The sequence below is a fragment of the Canis lupus genome, chromosome 13 (genome assembly GCF_048164855.1).
Source record: "Canis lupus baileyi chromosome 13, mCanLup2.hap1, whole genome shotgun sequence".
NCBI lineage: Eukaryota > Metazoa > Chordata > Mammalia > Carnivora > Canidae > Canis > Canis lupus.
This window is the reverse complement of record NC_132850.1, coordinates 7,178,864-7,198,037: the sequence shown is the minus strand read 5'-3', so window position 1 is coordinate 7,198,037 and position 19,174 is coordinate 7,178,864. Positions and strand designations below refer to the sequence as shown.

Genomic DNA, 19,174 nt, shown 5'->3' with positions numbered 1-19,174 from the left:
TCATGAACATCCTGATGTTTCACTGCTGACCTATGTAGCAATTAAAGCTTAATATATTTTGTAGTTTAATATATTTTAATGATTTTGTTATGAACTTATTATTGAGAGTGTCTTTTCATTATAATGAATTTTATCTGGTCAGAACTGGGAAATCAATATAGCTGCTCCTATCACTACAACCCATAAAACAATGTCCAGATAATCATCGTCTTGATAAGAATCTGATGCCGAGTTTTCAATATTTTAAAGCAATACAGAACTTGATGTCATTTGTACTTCATATATTTTATTTAATCAATGTCTATTAGAGATCCTAATTTATACTGGTGTTATTATTACTCGATCCATAGCAAATCAAATTATTCATGAGGGTTAAAAATTAAATTGGCTTCCGAGTTGAAATCTATTTGTCTTCCCTGGCCCGTAAAAGGGAAATAATAATCAGGTACTAAGCGCATCCTACTGCTTCCTTTTTTTTGAATTTTATTTTACTTTATTTTTTAAGATTTTATTTATTTAATCATGAGAAACAGAGAGAGAGAGAGAGAGAGGCAGAGACACAGGCAGAGGGAGAAGCAGGCTCCCTACGGGGAGCCCGAAGTGGGACTCGATCCCAGGACCTCGGGGTCATGCCCTGAGCCGAAGGCAGATGCTCAACCACTGAGCCTCCCAGGTGTCGCTGTTTTGAATTTTATTGTGTGAATACGTTACACCTGCACAAGTACAAGATTTAAAAGGTTCAGAGGGTATACAATGGAACACAAGTCTCTGTCCTATTCCCATCCTCCTTGCAGTTGTCTACAGCCAGGAGGTAATCACTGGGACCAACTGCTGGAAGGAAGCACTCTCGCCTGTACACATACAAGCAAATACACACGTATTACACATGCATCGGCTATTACTCGGGATTAGGCATTATCATGTCCAGTTTTCAGATGAAGAAGTAAGGTTCAAGAGCGGTAATCTGCCCCAGGTCACAGAGCTGTGCTGGAGCTGGGATTCAAATGCCAGGATGTCTGACTCCAGAGCCTGGGCTCATTTTGCCCTATCACCCATCCTTCCCATAGCAGGGAGTTAAGTTATGCAGAGGAACAAAGTGCTGCCCAAGAGAGACGGGCCCCACATTCAGAAGCTCAGCAGTTAGGTGGAGAATTGTCCCGAGCAGGCCTGAAGGGAGGAGGCAGGGTCAGTTGGGAGCAAGAGCCGATAAGCAGAGGAGGGCCCGAGCCAGGCTGGGACCAGCAAGCAGGGAAAGGAGGACGTGGGCCCTGGCAAGGCAGGCTCGGTAAGGCCGTCAGATGAAGATCAGAGAAGGAGAATCAAACTGAGTGAATGAAGACGCGGTGGCGCCTTCAAAAGCAATCGGGAAGTCAGCAGCGGGGCAGGACTGGAATTTTGGAGATGATTTTCACTGCAGACCTGGCGCCTCCTCAAGGAGAGTTCAGCAAGCAGGTGGAGCTGTGGGTCTTGGTGGCAGGGCTGGGGCAAGGGGAGGGTGTAGGTTAGACTCCAAAGTCCCAGGTGGAGGTGAAGGGGGGAAGGACTGAGGGGGCGCAGAGCCAGGAGGCTGTAGGGCAAGGCCAGGAAGGTCTGGGGCCACAAAAGGCCAGGAGAGGGGCTTTGTGGGGCGGGAGGGCAGCCTCCCGACATTGTCTGCTACTGGAGAGGTCAAGGATGCTAAGGTTTGAGAGAAGGCCTTATAACTGAGATCAGGTTGGGACCCTTGGGACCCCATTTCCTCCAGAGAAGAGAATAAATCATATTTTAAAGAAACATGGGACTCCTAGGTGGCTCAGAGGTTTAGCACCGCCTTCAGCTCAAGGCGTGATCCTGGGGTCCCGGGATCGAGTCCCACATCGAGCTCCCCGCATGGACCCTGCTTCTCCCTCTGCTGGTATCTCTGCCTCTCTCTGTGTCTCTCGTGAATGAATAAAATCTTTTAAAATGGGTCAGCCCGGGTGGCTCAGCGGTTTAGCGCTGCCTTCAGCCCAGGCCATGATCCTGGAGACCCGGGATCAAGTCCCACGTCAAGGTCCCTGCGTGGAGCCTGCTTCTCCCTCTGCCTGGTCTCTGCCTCTCTCTCTCTGTCTCTCATGAATAAATGAATAAAATCTTTAAAAAAAAAAGTAGAGAAACATAACGTAACCGGGAAGGAATGGTGGCATTGTTTTCTTCCTTGGTCCATTTACCAACTGCTGAGATTTGTTATCGGGAAATTTATGGTCATGGAGCCAAACTCGGGGGAGTCACTCCCTGGGCACCCTCAGTCCTCTTCTGCTGGCCGCTTGGCCCCCCCTTGCCCCAGGACAGTGGTGCAGGGTGCTCCTGGGCCGCCCACTCACTCACCCGGATGTGCAGGTCCTGAAAAAAGCTGAGGAGCGTCTGGCGGATCAGCTGGAACTCCCCCGCCGAGAGGCCCCCGTATGTCTGCCGAGACAGGGAGAGGCTTCAGCGAGACAGGGAGAGGCTTCAGCGACAGGCAGGGCCAGGCGGGCACCCGGGGGACAGGGCAGCAGGACAGCCAGCGCGGCTCCCTCCCCAGGGGACAAAGCCCCAGCTTGGCCCACAGGAGCAGGGGACACATCCACTACCAAGTCCCTTTCAGAAAAGTCAGGAAGAAATGGCTGGGCTCCGTGTCTATGCTTTCCTGACGCCAAGGTCGACAGTAGGAGGGTAGATCCATTACGTGGCCAAAAGGGATACTTGGAGATTTCTAGAATTTTGGGGGAGAGTGGCAGGCTTTGTCATCCCTCGTCCTGTTCTATCTGTCATGAAATCTGGCTGCTGTCAGCAGGGGAATGAGAATAAGAATGGGGCTGGGATCTCATGGGCTGGTGACCCTCTTACTTCAGTCAGCTGCCGGAAGGTCTCCTCCACCTGATGCAGGATGGTTGGGGAGTCTTGGATGAAACCCTTGATGGTGTCTAAATGATTGAAGGTGACCAGTAACACATCCTTGGGGCGGGGACACAGCAAGACTTGGTACTTGAAAGCCATAGTCATCAGGTCATAGAGCTGAACAAAATAAACAGAAGCAGACATCAGCACTTCCATAGGATCGATCGGCCAAGCGTTTCCAGAAGACCAGTTCGGGGCATCTCCTACAGCTCGCGTGACCATGTCAGTTATCCCTCAACCCAAGAGTGTAAAAGGGGATGATATGAATAAATAAGCCAGGACAGCAAGAATAAACCAGGGTATTCCTGGGAAAACCAGGATTTCCGGTCAGCTTACATGTGTTGCTAACGGAACATGTTTGGAATGGTGTCAGCAACCGTGGGGTCCTGGACTGGGTGCTGGTCTCACAGAGCAGAAATTCAAAAACCAGCCCTCCGCTGCTGCGGCTCTCGTGTTGTGGATGGCCCTGGCCATGTCCCTTTGCCTCTCTGAGCCTGAGTCTTCTCATCTGTAAAAAACTCTCCCTGGGGCGGCTGGTAGCTCAGTTGGTTGAGTGTCCGACTCTTGATTTTGGCTCAGGTCATGATCTCAGGGTCATGGAATCGAGCCCCATGTCGGGCTCGGTGCCCTAGCAGTGTGGAGTCTGCTAGAGGTTCTTCTCTCTTCTCCGTCCCCCTGTTTGAGCTCTCTCTCTCAAATAAGTAAGCAAATAAATATAATCTAAAAAAAAAAAAAAAACCAAAAACAAAACCTCCCTAGCTTCCGGTCATTGCTTAACTGCTAAGAGGAGTCAAGGAGAGAGTATGCGTGTGAGTGGCAAGTGTGAAGTCCTACAACTGTGTAAGAGCAATTTTAAATGCTGAACCATACTTAATGAGCTATCAGCAAGCCCCATGTGTGGTCTGACTGTCCACGAATGATCAGAGATAAGACACTGGTGAGGACTGAAGTGGTCAGGATAGGTTTTGTGGGAGCAGAAGGCTGCAGTCATGGGCTCACACTGACTGAAGGAGGGGAAAGGCGTTCTAGTTGAGGGGAACAGCATGCAGAGGCCTTCAGGCAGCAGTGAGCAGGCTATTTTCCTGGGACAATGAGGAGAACAGCCTTATTAGAGAGGGTGGCTCGTGTTGGGGTCTGTGGGAAACATGGTTGGATACGTATGGCACAGTTAGAATATTAAAGGTTTTAGAAAGACAGGCAAGGGCAGCCCAGGTGGCTCAGTGGTTTAGCACCGCCTTCAGCCCAGGGTGTGATCCTGGAGACCCGGGATGGAGTCCCACGTCCGGCTCCCTGCATGGAGCCTGCTTCTCCCTCTGCCTGTGTCTCTGCCTCTCTCTCTCTCCCTGTGTGTCTCATGAATAAATAAATAAAACCTTTAAAAAAAAAAAAAGAAAGACAGGCAAAATAATTTAGACTAGATGGTGGGGTTTGGAGGGGCTACTAAAGTTTTCTGAGCTGCCGTGATGAAGTGGTGGTTAAGCCAGATTAGTGAGTCTGGCAATGATGAGCTGGGATGGAAGGGAGACTGGAGGTGGCGAGATTAGCTGGTACCTGGTTCCTGACAGGTGTGTAATGACATCTAGTGACTACAAGATTGAGAGAAACTCTGCTGGAGTAATCCAGAAGTAAGGCCAGGAATGAAGACGGAGGGCAGGGAAAAGGCAGGGAAAAGAAGAGCATGTGATTCTTTGAATGAACAACTGTCACATATGGCATCTGCCAGACTAGGTTTGGGGCCGAGGATGAGAGCTGTCCAAAACGATCAGTGTTTTCCACCTAGGGCGTGGGAGAAGGCTGACACTCTCAGTGGCAGGCCAGCCTGGGGGTGGGGGGACATGAGGAATCAGTCTGGCACAGAAGCTGTGGGCACGTCCGAGGCAGGATGGAGACTATGGCCACGGATGTAGTGCTGAGCACCACTCTCGTAGATCACCTGGTCTGGTCCCATGTAATGTTGACGGGGACTCTATGATGAAGATGCTAGCCTCAGTTTAAGAATGAAGAGACTTGCCTAATTCCACATAGCTTGTAGTAAGTGGCAGGGTGAACTCTGACCTCAGGATGGTCAGATCCTGGCATTTGCTAGAACCTTCTACATGATCCTACTTCTCCAACATGCAGCTAAACATTCCATTTAGAAAGCGGCATACCCAGGACCTGGGGTGTGTGTGTGTGTGTGTGTATGTGTGTGAACATATAATGCTAAAAATTTAGATCTGGGACTCTCTGCCACCTTTATCAGATGCTAGGCACTTGATGTGGATAGGACACCGTGAGAGGAGTAAAGGATAAAACCAGGTAAAAGATAAAGACAGGAAAGTTCAGAATTAGTAAATTGAGTCTGCAGCTAATAACTGGTAGAGCTAAGACCTGAATCTGTTTTATTTTTTATTCTAAATTCTGTGTCCTTTCTCCGTGGAAACCTAAGCCTTCTTAAAGGTAGAGGGAGGAGAGAGCAGAGATGATTAATGTTGACTGAACATCTACTATGGATCAGGCCCTGGTGTACTATGTTATCTCACTTAATTCTCCCAGAACTGATGAAAAACTGTTATTATCCTCATTTTATAGATGAGAACATGGAGGCTCAGAGAAATAAAGTAACTTTCCAGAAGTCAGTGAGAGGAGGTAAGGGCAGAGTTAAAGGCAGCCCATCTCCCTGAGGTTGTCGGGCACCAGCTGGAAGGGAGTATGGATTTTGAGCGCCTCCGTTTGGCTCAGGGCGTGATCCCGGGGTCCTGAGATGAGTCCACATCGGGCTCCTGCATGGACCCTGCATCTTCCTCTGCCTATGTCTCTGCCTCTCTCTGTGCGTCTCTCATGAATAAATAAATAAAACCTTAAAAATATTTATTTTAAATTCCTTTAAAATTATTATTATTATTAAAAGTAACTGAAGTCTATATTTTATTCAGAGTTCATTAATTTTCCCCTAATGTCCTATTTCTAACCCAGGACCTCACGTTACACGTGGTCATCAGGTTTCCTTAGGCCTCTCTTGGCTATGACGATTTCCCTGTTCTCCTTTTTGGTGGCCTTGGGAGTTTTGAGTCCTGGTCAGATACCAGGAATATGACCTCCAACTGTTATCTGTCTGATGTTTTTCTCACTGGGGTTATGGGTTTCAGGGAGGAAGACCACAGAGGTAGAGTGCTATCCTCATCCCACTGTATCGGGGTACATACGATTGACATGACCGTTGATGTTGACCCTGTAGTGTTTATCATTTCTCCACTCTAAGTTAGCTGTTCTCTCCCCTTCCATACTGTCCCTTTGGAAGGAAGTCACTGACTGCCGCCCCACACAGGGAGGGGGGAAGTAACTATATTCTGAACAGGAGAGTCTTCTGAACAGGAGATTTGTCTATTCTCCATAATGATTATTATTTTTAAAAGATTTTATTTATTTATTCATGAGAGACACAGAGAGGAGAGAGAGAGAGGCAGAGACACAGGCAGAGGGAGAAGCAGGGTCCCTGCAGGGAGCCTGACGTGGGACTCCATCCTGAGTCTCCAGGATCACGTCCTGGGCTGAAGGTGGCGCCAAACAGCTGAGCCACCCGGGCTTCCCATAATACTTTTTTTTTTTAAAGATTTTATTTATTTATTCATGAGAGATACTGAGAGAAAGAGACGGTCAGAAAGACAGGCAGAGGGAGAAGCAGGCTCCATGCAGGGAGCCCGACGTGGGACTCGATCCCGGGTCTCTAGGATCATACCCCGGGCCGAAGGCGGCGCCAAACCGCTGAGCCACCCAGGCTGCCCCATAATTATTTTTTTAAAAAGATTTTTATTTATTTATTCATGAGAGACACACACGGAGAGAGGCAGAGACACAGGCAGAGGGAGAAGCAGGCTCCCTGCGGGGAGCCCAATGTGGGACTCGATCCCAGGACCCTGGGGATCACGCCTAGAGCCGAAGGCAGATGTTCAACTGCTGAGCTACCCAGGAGTCCCTATTCTCCACCATTATTTATTTGGATTCGTTATTTTAAAAATCAGAGTGGCCCAATCATTTGTTTCCCAAAGAAATAGGTATGTTCATGTTCTAAGTAAAGACTGAGCAGTTTTGAGTTTGCTTTCAAAATTCATCACACAGGCAGCCTGGGTGGCTCAGTGGTTTAGTGCCGCCTTCAGCCCAGGGCCTGATCCTGGAGACCTGGGATTGAGTCCCATGTTGGGCTCCCTGCAGGGAGCCTGCTTCTCCCTCTGCCTGTGTCTCTGCCTCTCCCTCCCTCTCTCTCTCTCTCTCTGTGTGTGTGTGTCTCATGAATAAATAAATAAAATCTTAAAAAAAAAAAATTCATCACAGGAGGGCAGCCCAAGTGGCTCAGCAGTTTAGTGCTGCCTTCGGCCCAGGGTGTGATCCTGGAGACCCGGGATCAAGTCCCATGTCGGGCTCCCTGCATGGAGCCTGCTTCTCCCTCTGCCTGTGTCTCTGCCTCTCCCTCCCTCTGTGTGTGTGTGTGTCTCTCATGAATAAATAAATAAATAATCTTCAAAAAATAAAAATAAAAATAAAATTCATGACACAGTTGTGTTTAAGAATGAAGTATAATTAAAAGTTTTTAAGGGTTTGGCACTTGTATTGGTTTGAGGTGTGTGTTCCTACATGTGGGCACCAACGCCAGCTGCCCATATGGGCAGGTGGAATGACACAAACATCAGAGGGGCTGGGATGCACGACTTGAGGTCCCTTCCAACTCCGAAACTCAGTACCAAGAACTGCTACCTACAAGCGCCTTTTTCTGGGAAGGCACCAGTGCATTCGTCATCTCATTTGACCCAGTCTGTGCTCATGTGCCAAAGGGACAAGAAATGCAACCGAGGGGAGGAGGCAGCTGTCTACTCACCTTATCCATGCTGGCCTGGTTCAGTCTCATAATGGAGGCATGAGCCAGGCGGTCGTAGACCGTCCGCAGGGCCTTCTTGGAGTAGAGCTCTTGGGGTTTGAACAATTCCTCCATAAACTTTCGATTGAACATGGTGGAGATGATGTCATTCAGAACTGTAGGGACAAGAGAGAACAGAGCTGAGCAAGGGACCGAAGGAAGCTTGGATCAGGAGATGCGGGCTATGAATGGAATGGAGGAGCTGGGTCCACGCGCAGTGGGGATGCTGACGTGCCGGTGAGATCTGCTCCCTCGGGAGAACCCACACAGGTGTCCCCAGAGAAGGCAGGGTCCAGGGTGCTTTATGAGGCTGTCTCAGAGCAGACATAAATGTGACAATGTATGAATGTGTTGTGCTCCAGAGGTTATTTTTATTTATTATTTATTTATTTATTTATTTATTTATTTATTTTTATTTTTTTTTCTCCAGAGGTTATAAACCACTTTTATACATATGTTATCTCACTTGATGATAGGGGAAATGTATCTTTAAAAAAGATTTCTATGAACATTCTAGATTAGATCTCCTCTTTAAAATGAGAAACAGCAAAATAATAATAATAATAATAATAATAAAAATTTAAAAAATGAGAAACAGCACTGCTCTTTTTGTGGTCTTTTTAGCTAATCTATAACGTTTTTACACACAATTTCATAAAAATGGGACCATTAATGGTGACTGATTCTTTTTAAAGAAAAAAAATTTTTTTAAAGATTTTATTTATTTGAGAGAGGGAGAGAGAAAGAGTGAGAGCATGAGCTGGGGGGAAGGACAGAGGGAGAAGAAGCAGGCTCTTCACTGAACAGGGAGCCCAATCCCAGGACTCATGACCTGAGCCAAAGGCAGACGCTTAACTGACTGAGCCGCCCAGGCGCCCCAAGAAAAAAACATTTTATGAAAATAGACAAGTTTACCCACTGATTAGAGATGAAAACATTTCTAATGTTTCTACAAGACATGTACTTCAGATTAGCACCATTTTAGAATGCCTTAATTTCTATACTTGACCTATAATATTGATGATGTTACTCTGTGGTGATATGTCTCATATTGTTGTTCGATTGGAAAATTTCCATCTGGTGAGAATAAAAATCCTAAGGCGTGTGTAAACCAAAGTGTCTGTAATTCTAGTTCTCCATTCACTCACTCATTCAGACATTTTGTGCTACTGAAATAACATTAGTTGAAGGCTAGGAAAGCTCTTTGGTACAAGAGATAGGAAGAGGTATGTATGAACACAGATTATGCTTTTTTTAAAAAAATATTTTATTTATTCATTTGAGAGAGAGGGAGGGAGAGGATGAGTTGAAGGAGGGGCAGAGGGAGAGGGAGAAGCAGGCTCCCCACTGAGCAGGACCCTGGGATCATGACCTGAGCCGAAAGGCAGACGCTTAACTGGCTGAGCCACCCAGGCGCCCCAAACACAGATTATTCTTAATTAAGCCAGATATATCCTGGCCTAAGGGTGACAGTATATGGACGCGGAGAATATACATTCATAGTTAATTAAAACTTGAAAGAAAACTGATGACTTACAATAATTATACAAAATCAATCATTGTTTAATGAGTGACTCATGTTTATGAGTGGCTATCACCGAAGGATTCAAATGCCCCTTTCTCTTGCCAAAGGTTGCTGGCACCAGGTGATTGGTTGTGATGGTGTATTTTAGAGATGGAAGACAAGGTAGCTCATTCAGGTCATGGTTTCAGGCACCCTCTCCAGCTTTAAATAATTGACAGAAGTAGAAGTACCCTGGGGTGAGGCCAGCATCAGGGTGCCTGGCTGGCTCAGTTTGTAGAGCATGCGGCTCTTGATATTGGGGTTATAAGTTTGAGCCCTACTTTGGGTGTAGAGATTACTTAAAAAAATAAAATCTTGGGATGCCTGGGTGGCTCAGTCAGTTAAGCATCTGACTCTTGATCTCAATTCAGGTCTCATGAGTTCAAGCCCCAAGTTGGGCTCCATGCTGGGTGCAGAGCCTACTTAAAACAAACAAACAAACAAATAAAATCTTAAAAAAAAAAGGCATCTCAAAGAGCATTTTGGGAGAGAAGGGTGAGCTGAGGGCTCGTTGTATTTAAATCTTACATGGGGGACACCTGGGTGGCTCGGCGGTTGAGCGTCTGTCTTCGGGTCAGGGCAGGATCCTGGAGACCCAGGATCAAGTCCCACATTGGGCTCCCTGCATGGAGCCTGCCTCCCCCTCTGCCTATGCCTCTGTGTCTCTCATGAATACATAAATAAATGAAATCTTAAAAAAAAAGAAGTCTATCTTATAAACAAATAAAAAATAAATCTTAGGGATCCCTGGGTGGCTTAGCGGTTTAGCGTCTGCCTTTGGCCCAGGGCATGATCCTGGAGTCCCGGGATAGAGACCCACCTCGGGCTCCCTGCATGGAGCCTGCTTCTCCCTCTGCCTGTGTCTCTGCCTCTCTCTCTCTGTGTGTCTTTCATGAATAAATAAATAAAAATCTTAAAAAAATAAAAATAAAAATAAATCTTACATGGAAAGGCTATGGAGCGAGGGGAGGGGATCCCCCACATTTAGACACAAAAGAACTAAATGACTGACTCCTTATAGAAGTGTTGAACTCATACTTGCCCTTTCAACTTTACCTGAGGCTCCATCCTCTTTGTGAGCAAGAACCAAATCCATTACCAACCCAGGGTACCTCTCACATCTGACAATTTGAACCCATTGCAGCTTGCCATTAATGTTCACTAACATTTCCCCAGTGTGGACAGCTTGGAGACATATGAGCTTCTCTGGGTTTGTTTCATGAATAGTCTTTTGTCTCTGAACTAAGCAAGCAGGTGGGTTTTCTCCCTTTGTCTTAGGATAGCCTGTATCAAATGCAGAACTTGCAAGGAAGTAGGTACAAACGAAAAGCCACACATAAGGCCTTGAGAGAAAGAATTTGAAGAATTTTCCATGGATTTATATTGGGCAAGGAGGAGTGCCAAAGAGGAAGGGCTCTAGTGGAAGGATCACATCAGCTCCCATTATGTCAATGCTTAAGGAAGCTGCCATTTGCCTGGGTGCTGAGCCATTTCTCCAGGGTCTTTGAGTCCCTAGCAGTATCAAGGAAAATAGCTTAGACCCAAATACATCAATTCTAAGAGAAAGAAAATTGCAGGGTGATTGTTAGTCACTCTGGCAAAGTTAAAAAGGAAAACGAAGCCTTTCCCCCTGGGAAGTGAACAGGCTATATCACCACGGCTCCCTGCCCCCTGACAACCAGGAAGCTTACCTGTTGTTAAGAGTACAGCACGCCCTGTCCCTGTGGGCAGAGCAGTGACACAAGTGACCCCAAAGAGAAAAGTGGTGGTTTTATGATTGGACCCTGGTACCCAGAGCTCCCATCTCTCAAATGTGAGTCTGTGGAAGGAACATGGGGGCAAATGCTGACAAGGTGTATGTCTCACATCGTGCTTTACTTAGCACTTGGTTGAGGTGGCCTAAGTCTCTACTAGACGGGAGATAGACACCAGGGCACAAAGAGGACGTGACAGCTGTCCCTGCCCTGCAGAAAGCATCCCACTTCGTATTTCAGTTCAACCTGAGAAATGATTTTAAGCAGACCTGCTGGTCAGCCTTGGGGTTAGTTTTTGGCACTCATGGGAGCTTTGCATGATTTCATGAGGCAGGGATGCGCTGGGAGCCAGGTTTCTGCGGGCAGAGACTAAGGGCAGGGAAGGATGTAGTTTTTCACGGGTGCATCAGAGGCGTTAGTAACTGAGTTCTTAACATACCACGTTGCTCGTCCTGGTCCTGACTACCAAGTCGGTTTCTGCTCATTATTTTGTAGTGTCTAAGTTCAAATAAATTCCAATGATTCAATTATGTCTGCGAACAGCCTTCATAATCCACACTTCTTGCCTGAAATTCCACCCTGCGTCAGGAGGTGGGCCAGACGTTGCTCACAAGAGGTGATAAAATATAGTTAAGGGTGTATCAGGCACTTCGGTTGGGTTTTCCTTTGAGCCTGGCCTGATGAAAGGATTCTCTTGATGCAGGCAACTGAGTTTTTACCAACTACCTCTGCTATACGTTTGTTTCTTGGGAACATACAACTTGGAACCAAGGGTAAAAGGGAGAAGCTACTACTTCTGGATGGTTACTACTTTTGAATTCTTACTATGTTCCAGGCACAAGGCTTAGAACTTTCCACGCATTCTCTCATTTAAATCCCTCGACAACTTTGATTTACTCTCCTTATCCTGTCAAGGAGGAACACTGGGTTTTAGAGAGGTTAAAGTCCAGGGTCACACGGCAGGTGGTGGAACTGAAATTAGGATGGGGTATTGGATTTTAATGCCCATGCTCTTAAATATTACATACGTCATCTCCCCAGCATACTTGGTATACCGAGAGCATGGAAAATATTGAGGACGATGGCTGGTGACATGTGTAAACAGTACCCAAATGTCAAGTGATGGAAGGAACTTGTGGCATTGAAGGGTAAGAAAGGCTAAGGTTTTATTCTGAGGAACTGGCCAAATTTTCAGGTTTGCTGCTAATTGTGGGTAAAGGGGAAACTGAAGATTTGGCACAATAAGGCCACAGTACATGCATGCTTCGGCCCACAGGTCTGGCAGCCAGGCAGCCACAGGCTTCTAGTTTTCTCCACTGCTCAATAGAGATCTCTGTGTGCTAAGGAGAATGGCTCAGGGAGGAGCACTGGTGTCGGAGCACAATTCTTTGGCTGCATGGTACTGTCTCAGAATTGTTTGGACTACCAAAGAGGACGGCCACCCAGAAGTGTAGCCGTTAACCCCGGCGGTCCCTGCAAAACTTGGAACTGATGAAGAGACAGATACCTCAGGTGCCATATGATCCTTTGGCCAAAGTTGGCTTGGTTTTCATCCTATATGCTGCATTTATTTAAGTAAGAGATTCCAATGTATAACCAGTCTCTTGGCTAAAGAGAAACTCAATGCCTAGGTTTTTCCTTGGAAATAACTTAGAGAGGTCCCCCAGTAAGCCCAATGATGAAGGACCGAGTGAGCCTGTGGATGCAGACTGAACGCATGCAGCCCAAAGATAGCATACCTCGTTTTCTGTCCACCTCTGTCCATTCATCTACATGAAGCATATAAAAAGAAAACACCAGTTCATGAAGCAAGAACATTCTTTTCAAGAAGGCTTTAAAAAACACCAATTCCAATGACCTGGGCTATGGTACTCCACTTTGCATGTTTGCATTAATGTCTAATGCAAATCCTCTGCCTTCCACCTGAACCTTTGAAGAGGATGATGCGTAAATAACAATTTCCAAAAAAGCCCTGGAGAGGCTATACCTTCCAGAGAGGGGCCTTGTGGGAGGGAAATGCAGGACTAGCTCCCCTGGGGTTTATCCTGAAAGTCCCGAGAAGCTATGAGAACACACATCATTCAAAATAAGGCTTTACAAGGGGACCCCGGGGGGCAGGGTCAGTTGAGCATCTGACTCTTGGTTTCAGCTCAGGTCATGATCTCAGAGTCTTGAGGTTGAGTCCTGCATCGGGCTCCACGCTCAGTGTAGAGTCTGCCTGAGTTTCTCCTGCCTTCTCTCTCTGCCCCTCCTGCTCCTGCTCTCTCTCTAAAATAAATGAATAAATCTTAAAAAAAAAAAAAAAAAAGACTTTACAAACACTGACTTCCTTGAGGAAGACTCCCAAGAGCAGGGAGAGAGAGGATTTTCTTTTTGTACCACCTGGATTTTTATTAATGTTAGGATTTCCCTTTCTAGAGTACAGATTGAACTGCTCCAGTTAGAAAACCTGAATTTTTTTTAAAGATTTTATTTATTTACAGGAGAGAGAGAGTGAGAAAGCAGGTGAGAGAGAGCAGGAGCAGGGGGGAAGGGCAGAGGGATAAACACAGTCCCGGTGGAGCAGGTACAAGGGAGCCTGATGCGGGGGCTTGATCCCCAGGACTCCAGGATGGAAACCCGAGCGGAAGGCAGGCGCTTAGCTGACTGAGCACCTATTGCCCAGAAAACTTGAAACTTGAAATAAAAGGAAAAAAAAAAGTTCATTTGTTTCTGACTTACTTTTCTGATATACTGATCACTGTAAAGAAAGCCCTTGAGGACAGAGGCAGCGAAGAGGAGAGCAAATGAAGGAAAATGTGCTTGGCTGGAGGAATCTGTGAGAACCAAGACCCTTTGTGGTTTGGGACCTGGCTCTAGCCTTTTCCTAGCTATGTAACTTCCAGCAACTTGTTGGACCTCAATTTCTTCATCTGTAAAATGGGGATCATCACTGCATCTCTCTCATGGGGTTGCTGTGGGGGAGGAAATGGATGACACACACTGAGCACTTACTTAGCTGGCCTCACTTAGCTGGCTCTGCTTTCTCTACATCACAGCTTTGGACCCCCTCCATAAAGGTTGAAATATGGTCTTTCTTTTCTTTTCTTTCTTTCTTTCTTTCTTTCTTTCTTTCTTTCTTTCTTTCTTTCTTTCTTTTTCTTTTTTTTTTTTGGGGGGGGGAGAGATTTCAACCTAGAACACCAACCCAACCCCATAAATAGGGTTCTAAACACAGCTACATTTTAAAAACATTTTGGGGCAGGGCAGCCCGGGTGGCTCAGCGGTTTAGCACCTGCCTTCAGCCCAGGGCGTGATCCTGGAGACCCAGGATTGAGTCCCACATCAGGCTCCCTGCATGGAGCCTGCTTCTCCCTCTGTCTGTGTCTCTGCCTCTCTCTCTCTCTCTCTCTCTCTCTCTGAGTCTCCCATGAATAAATAAATAAAATCTTAAAAAAAAAAACAACAAACATTTTGGGGCAGCCCAGGTGGCTCAGCGGTTTAGCACCACCTTTGGCCCAGGTCAGGATCCTAGAGACCCGGGATCGAGTCCCACATCGGGCTCCCTGCGTGGAACCTGCTTGTGTCTCTGCGCCACCCCCCATGTGTGTGTGTGTGTGTCTCTGTCATGGATAAATAAATAAAAATCTTAAAAAAAAATAAAAACATTTTGTGGCTAACAGTCCCTGGAAGCAACTGCCCTGGATTGTTTCGGAGGGGGGTTTCTGAGGTTGTAACCAGGTCAGGCATCCGGGCGCCTTCAGTACACCTGAGACACCTGTCTGAAAGCCCTGCCCTGCCCTAGCTGGCGGCAAAGGCTTCCCATTGCCAGGTCAGGGGCTTTTGGAGAGGGAGCCCTGGGGAAGCTGCAGCAAGGGCCAGGCCTTCTTAGAGCAGGTGCTGGATTCTTTGGCATAAAATCCACAGCTTCTGATTCGGGTGGCGTTTATTTTACAGGCGGGTCCGTGGGAATTCAGAGGGGTGCTGCCACAAGGGGCTGCCGGCGTGGGGTGCGGGGACAGGGGCTCCCCGCCAACGACCGAGGTCCCCCAACGCGCTCCTGCGGGCAGTGACGCTCAGCTCCGGCAGAGGGCGCCGCAGCGCCGCGCGGGCCTCCCGGGGCTCCGGGGCTCCGGGGCAGGGAACCACGTCCCGCCCTTCTGTGCTGGTGCCCCGGGGGACTTGCCTAGGCCCGCGTCGCTTTAGTTATATTCCGAGTGGGAGGAAGGCCCAAGGCTGCCCAGAGCTGCCTGTGAAGCTGGAACTAGAAAAATAAAAACTGAACCTCACCACCGTGTTTGGGGGCGTTCAGGGCTTCACTGTGATGTGCTCGTCCTGGGGTGGGGGTGGGGGGGGATATAAATCACTTACCGGCTGGGTGTCTCAGGTTCCCCTTCTGTAAAATGAGGAATGTAAATGGAATGTAATAGGGTCTTATTTAGGAGGATTTCTGAGAGGCCACAAGTGAGGCCTGAGTGAGGCAAAGGCCGCTCTTATTATTCTTGCTATTGCTTAAAAAAAGGTGGGGGGGGGGGTACGACATTCCTATGCAACACTCAAAAGTTGCCCCACGCGGAGAGAACTTCCTTTCTGTTGAATGCTAAACTAGAGGCTGCACTGTGGTGGAAACGGCAGGATCCTCACTGGCCTTGTGGGACAGGCCTGGCCTCCGGGAGACCAATTAGTCCTGTAAGATAATGAAAACACCTAGAAAAAAAAAAGAAAAGAAAAAAGAAAAAAAAAAAAAAAGAAAAGAAAACACCTAGAAAAGATATGATTTCCATTCACAGTATCGACAAGGACTTGCTTACCCTGTTTGGTGTTTTATAGGCCTCTGGGCACACTAGCAATTGTCACAGTGACTCCTGCAACTACGCCAGCTCTCAGGGGTGGGATAGACGGGGGTTTCTCAGCTTTCTGAAGCCTACACCCTCGACCCTGTTTTCTGTCTTCTGCAAGTCCCCATGAGCCGCTTACTTTCTGTCATTTCTTTCCTGAAATCAGTGGGTCCACTGGACGATGTTTTTTCAGAGCTCTCCCTCTCTTTCTGACCTCCCATCCCCCTCGCCCTCAAAGATTCTGATACAGTCCCCCCAAATATGGAAGTAGGGTCCAGTGGTGAAGGACATATCTGCTAAGAGGATGAGCTCTGGAGCCTGATGACCTGGGTTCAAATCCTTTACTCTTCCTCTCTCTCTGGCTATGTAACCCCAGGCAAATTAACTTCAGTATCCCCATCTGTAAATTGGGGATAGTATGACCCACATGATAGTATAGTTGTGGGGATTAAGGTCGTCAGAGGAGTCCTTGGTACACATTAAGTGCTTAATATGTTTGTTGTTGTTGTTAGGAAGGTATGTCCCCCACCTTGAGAATCATTACTAGATGACATGGATCCAGAGCCCTACTTCCAGTGAATGCACAGAAGGGCTGCAGCAGGCTCCACCCAGCATCTCACATCATGTCTCACACTCACCTACACTACAGAAGGGAGGAATGAGTGTGTGAATGTGAATTTCTAAAAATGGTCGAAACTCCCTAAAGTGGCATTTAGCAAACCCAGAAGGACTATAGCTCCTGAAGACAAGGGAAGCCAGTCCTTTCGTATTCACAGGGTCTTGCTCAGATCCCCTCTTGAAAGCCAACACCTCCTCATCGTGTTAAACATGGTGAATACATTATCTCATTCAATTCTTACAACTTTGCTGTCTGTATGATGCCCATGTTATGGAAAAAGAAGCAGGCTTATCGAGGGTTTACACTCCAAGGTCCCACAACTAGTAAAATGGCAAAGCTGTAATTGGGACCCAATGGTACGACTGCAGAGTATGCTCTTAATGGCTAACTTAACGCCGCTTTCCAAGATGCAGACCGCTGGTGCAAGGACTACCTGCCGGCTCACTGGTGCCGGCCGTTAGCCTGAATGAAATCACAGAACATATGTACCAAGGAAAGCAGAACCCTCTTGAGGACGAAACGGCAACATCATATAAGACAGCCAGTTTGGATCATCAGTTGAACAGACATTGACTGGACATCAATTTATTCTGGTCTAGGCACTGTGCTAGGTACAGGAGGACGAAGCCGAGTAAGAGAATCATGGGCGGGGGAGACACCCACAGACCAGTGAAAGGTAGGGAGAGGCAAGCATGGGGTGCTATGGGAGTATTCTCAGACCCTTTCCTGGTGTGGGGAGGCTTCCTTGAAGGAGCTGATTCTCAAGCTGAATAATGCAGGATGGAACGGGAACTATTAGCACCGAAATGGGACGTTTGGGGTAGAATGGGGATTATTAGCACGGAAACGTGAATGAACATGTTTACATGTAGACCTACAAGCCGTTTGGTGTTATTTTTTTTTTTTTAATTTTTATTTATTTACTTATGATAGTCACAGAGAGAGAGAGAGAGGCAGAGACACAGGCAGAGGGAGAAGCAGGCTCCATGCATCGGGAGCCTGACGTGGGATTCGATCCCGGGTCTCCAGGATCGCGCCCTGGGCCAAAGGCAGGCGCCAAACCGCTGCGCCACCCAGGGATCCCCGTTTGGTGTTATTATGATACAGAGCAGGAGGCAGGCAGTGGTGGGAGGTGGGACTGCAGAGGTGGGGAGAGATCAGGTCAGCAGGGGCCCTTAAACGTCCTGCCAAAGACTTGGTCTCCATCCAAACAGCAGTGAGAGCTGACAAAGGGTTTTGAGTAGCAGGGAGTATGGACAGATTTGCATTTTAGAAAGCTCGTGGGCAGCGCTGTGCAGAATGGGGATGGTGGGGGCATTCTACAGGGAGTGCTTTTCATCTCTTTGTGCGTGGACTTGGGCTCCACCACACAGACACAGCAGTGATTATCTGAATATGTATGCTTAACATCTGAATGCGTTCGTTTAACATCAGTTGAGCGTGCGGACTGCTGGAGAGGATTAAAAGTTTAATGTGGGGTTGTATTAGTTTCCTTTATACCAAGTTCTCTTTCTCTACCTTGGAATACATAGTTCTGGGGCGCCTGGCGGGGGGGGGCTCAGAGGTTGGGTGTCCGCCTGCAGCTCAGGTCCTGATCCTGGGGTCCTGGGATCGAGTCTTGCATGGGGCTCTCTGCAGGGAACCCAGTTCTCCCTCTGCCTCTCTCTTTCTGTGTCTCTCATGAATAAATAAATAAAATCTTAAAGAAAGAAAGAGAGAAAGAAATGTAAGTAGTTCTTTCCTACTTCATTCATCCCAGGAGGCTTGGAGGAGGAAAAGGCGGCAGAGTTCTGGGTGGTCATTTGAACCGAGGGTTAGGTGCGGGGGTAGAGGGGGCGACGCATCTTGCGTTTTGGAAACTCTCAGAGAATTATCTCCAGAACTGCCTTCTCTTCCAACCACTATGAAGGGAATAATGTGACTTTCGTATGTTTTCTTATTAATCTGTTATTTCAGAGCCCCACCTTTCTAGAAATGGCTTCTGAGATCAGCAAGCCTGGCCTCCAGCTCGGGAGGAGGGTGGAGAGGGGAGGAGGACGGGGGGCTCGGCACCTGCTGGGGGGTGTCGGCGGCGGAGGCTGCTTGCACTAGCAGCGCGGGCCGCCCGGGGGTGGGTAGCTCGGTCTCCTACACCGGGGGGGGGGGGGGATCGGTGGTCGAGGTGGGGGGTCATCCCTCCAATGCGAGGCGATGGGGAAATAGACGGGGTGGTGGTCAGGTCCCCTAATGACACACCGCAGAGCGGGCATTAAATCCTTCTGCTGTGAAAAAACAACCTTTTGGGGCATTTGAGCCCCGAGGGGCCCGCGGCTTTGTGAGAGGTCCCCGGCTGCGGGCGCGCGGGCGCAGGGGTGCCGGCCGGTCCGCGGGGCCAGGGGCGGGGGCGGGGGCCGGGCGCCTCTCACCTTTGTGGGCCTTGTCTCCCGGGATGTTCTGGGCCCGCAGCCGCTGGTCCAGGATGTAAAGCATCTCCCCGCCCAAGTTCAGGAAGAGCAGCGGTAGTGTCCGCACCGACATGGTGCCAGACGCCGGCGGAGCCCGGGACGCGGGGCGAGGCGGGGGAGCCGGGGGCCTGGTTGCCCCGCGGTCCCGCCGTCGCGTCCGATTGTCTGGTTGCCGGGGCGACGCGGC

The 19,174-nt window shown here is 48.2% G+C and overlaps 1 protein-coding gene across 3 annotated transcripts in view; it reads right to left on the bottom strand.

The window, feature by feature from the left end:
* OSCP1 (organic solute carrier partner 1) overlaps positions 1 to 19,174 on the bottom strand; it is a 30,523-nt gene extending 11,349 nt beyond the window's left edge. Inside the window, exons 1-5 of one of the 3 annotated variants that reach the window (XM_072771913.1) lie at positions 18,949 to 19,164; positions 12,847 to 12,876; positions 7,751 to 7,905; positions 2,848 to 3,015; positions 2,347 to 2,427 (exon numbers count right to left, since the gene is read on the bottom strand). In XM_072771913.1, the coding sequence (XP_072628014.1) occupies positions 2,347 to 2,427; positions 2,848 to 3,015; positions 7,751 to 7,905; positions 12,847 to 12,876; positions 18,949 to 19,060 (546 nt within the window). In that variant the 5' untranslated portion in view covers positions 19,061 to 19,164. Of the gene's footprint in view, positions 1 to 2,346; positions 2,447 to 2,847; positions 3,016 to 7,750; positions 7,906 to 12,846; positions 12,877 to 18,948 lie in introns of all 3 variants that reach the window. The other 2 variants (XM_072771914.1, XM_072771912.1) reach the window with 2 other exon arrangements.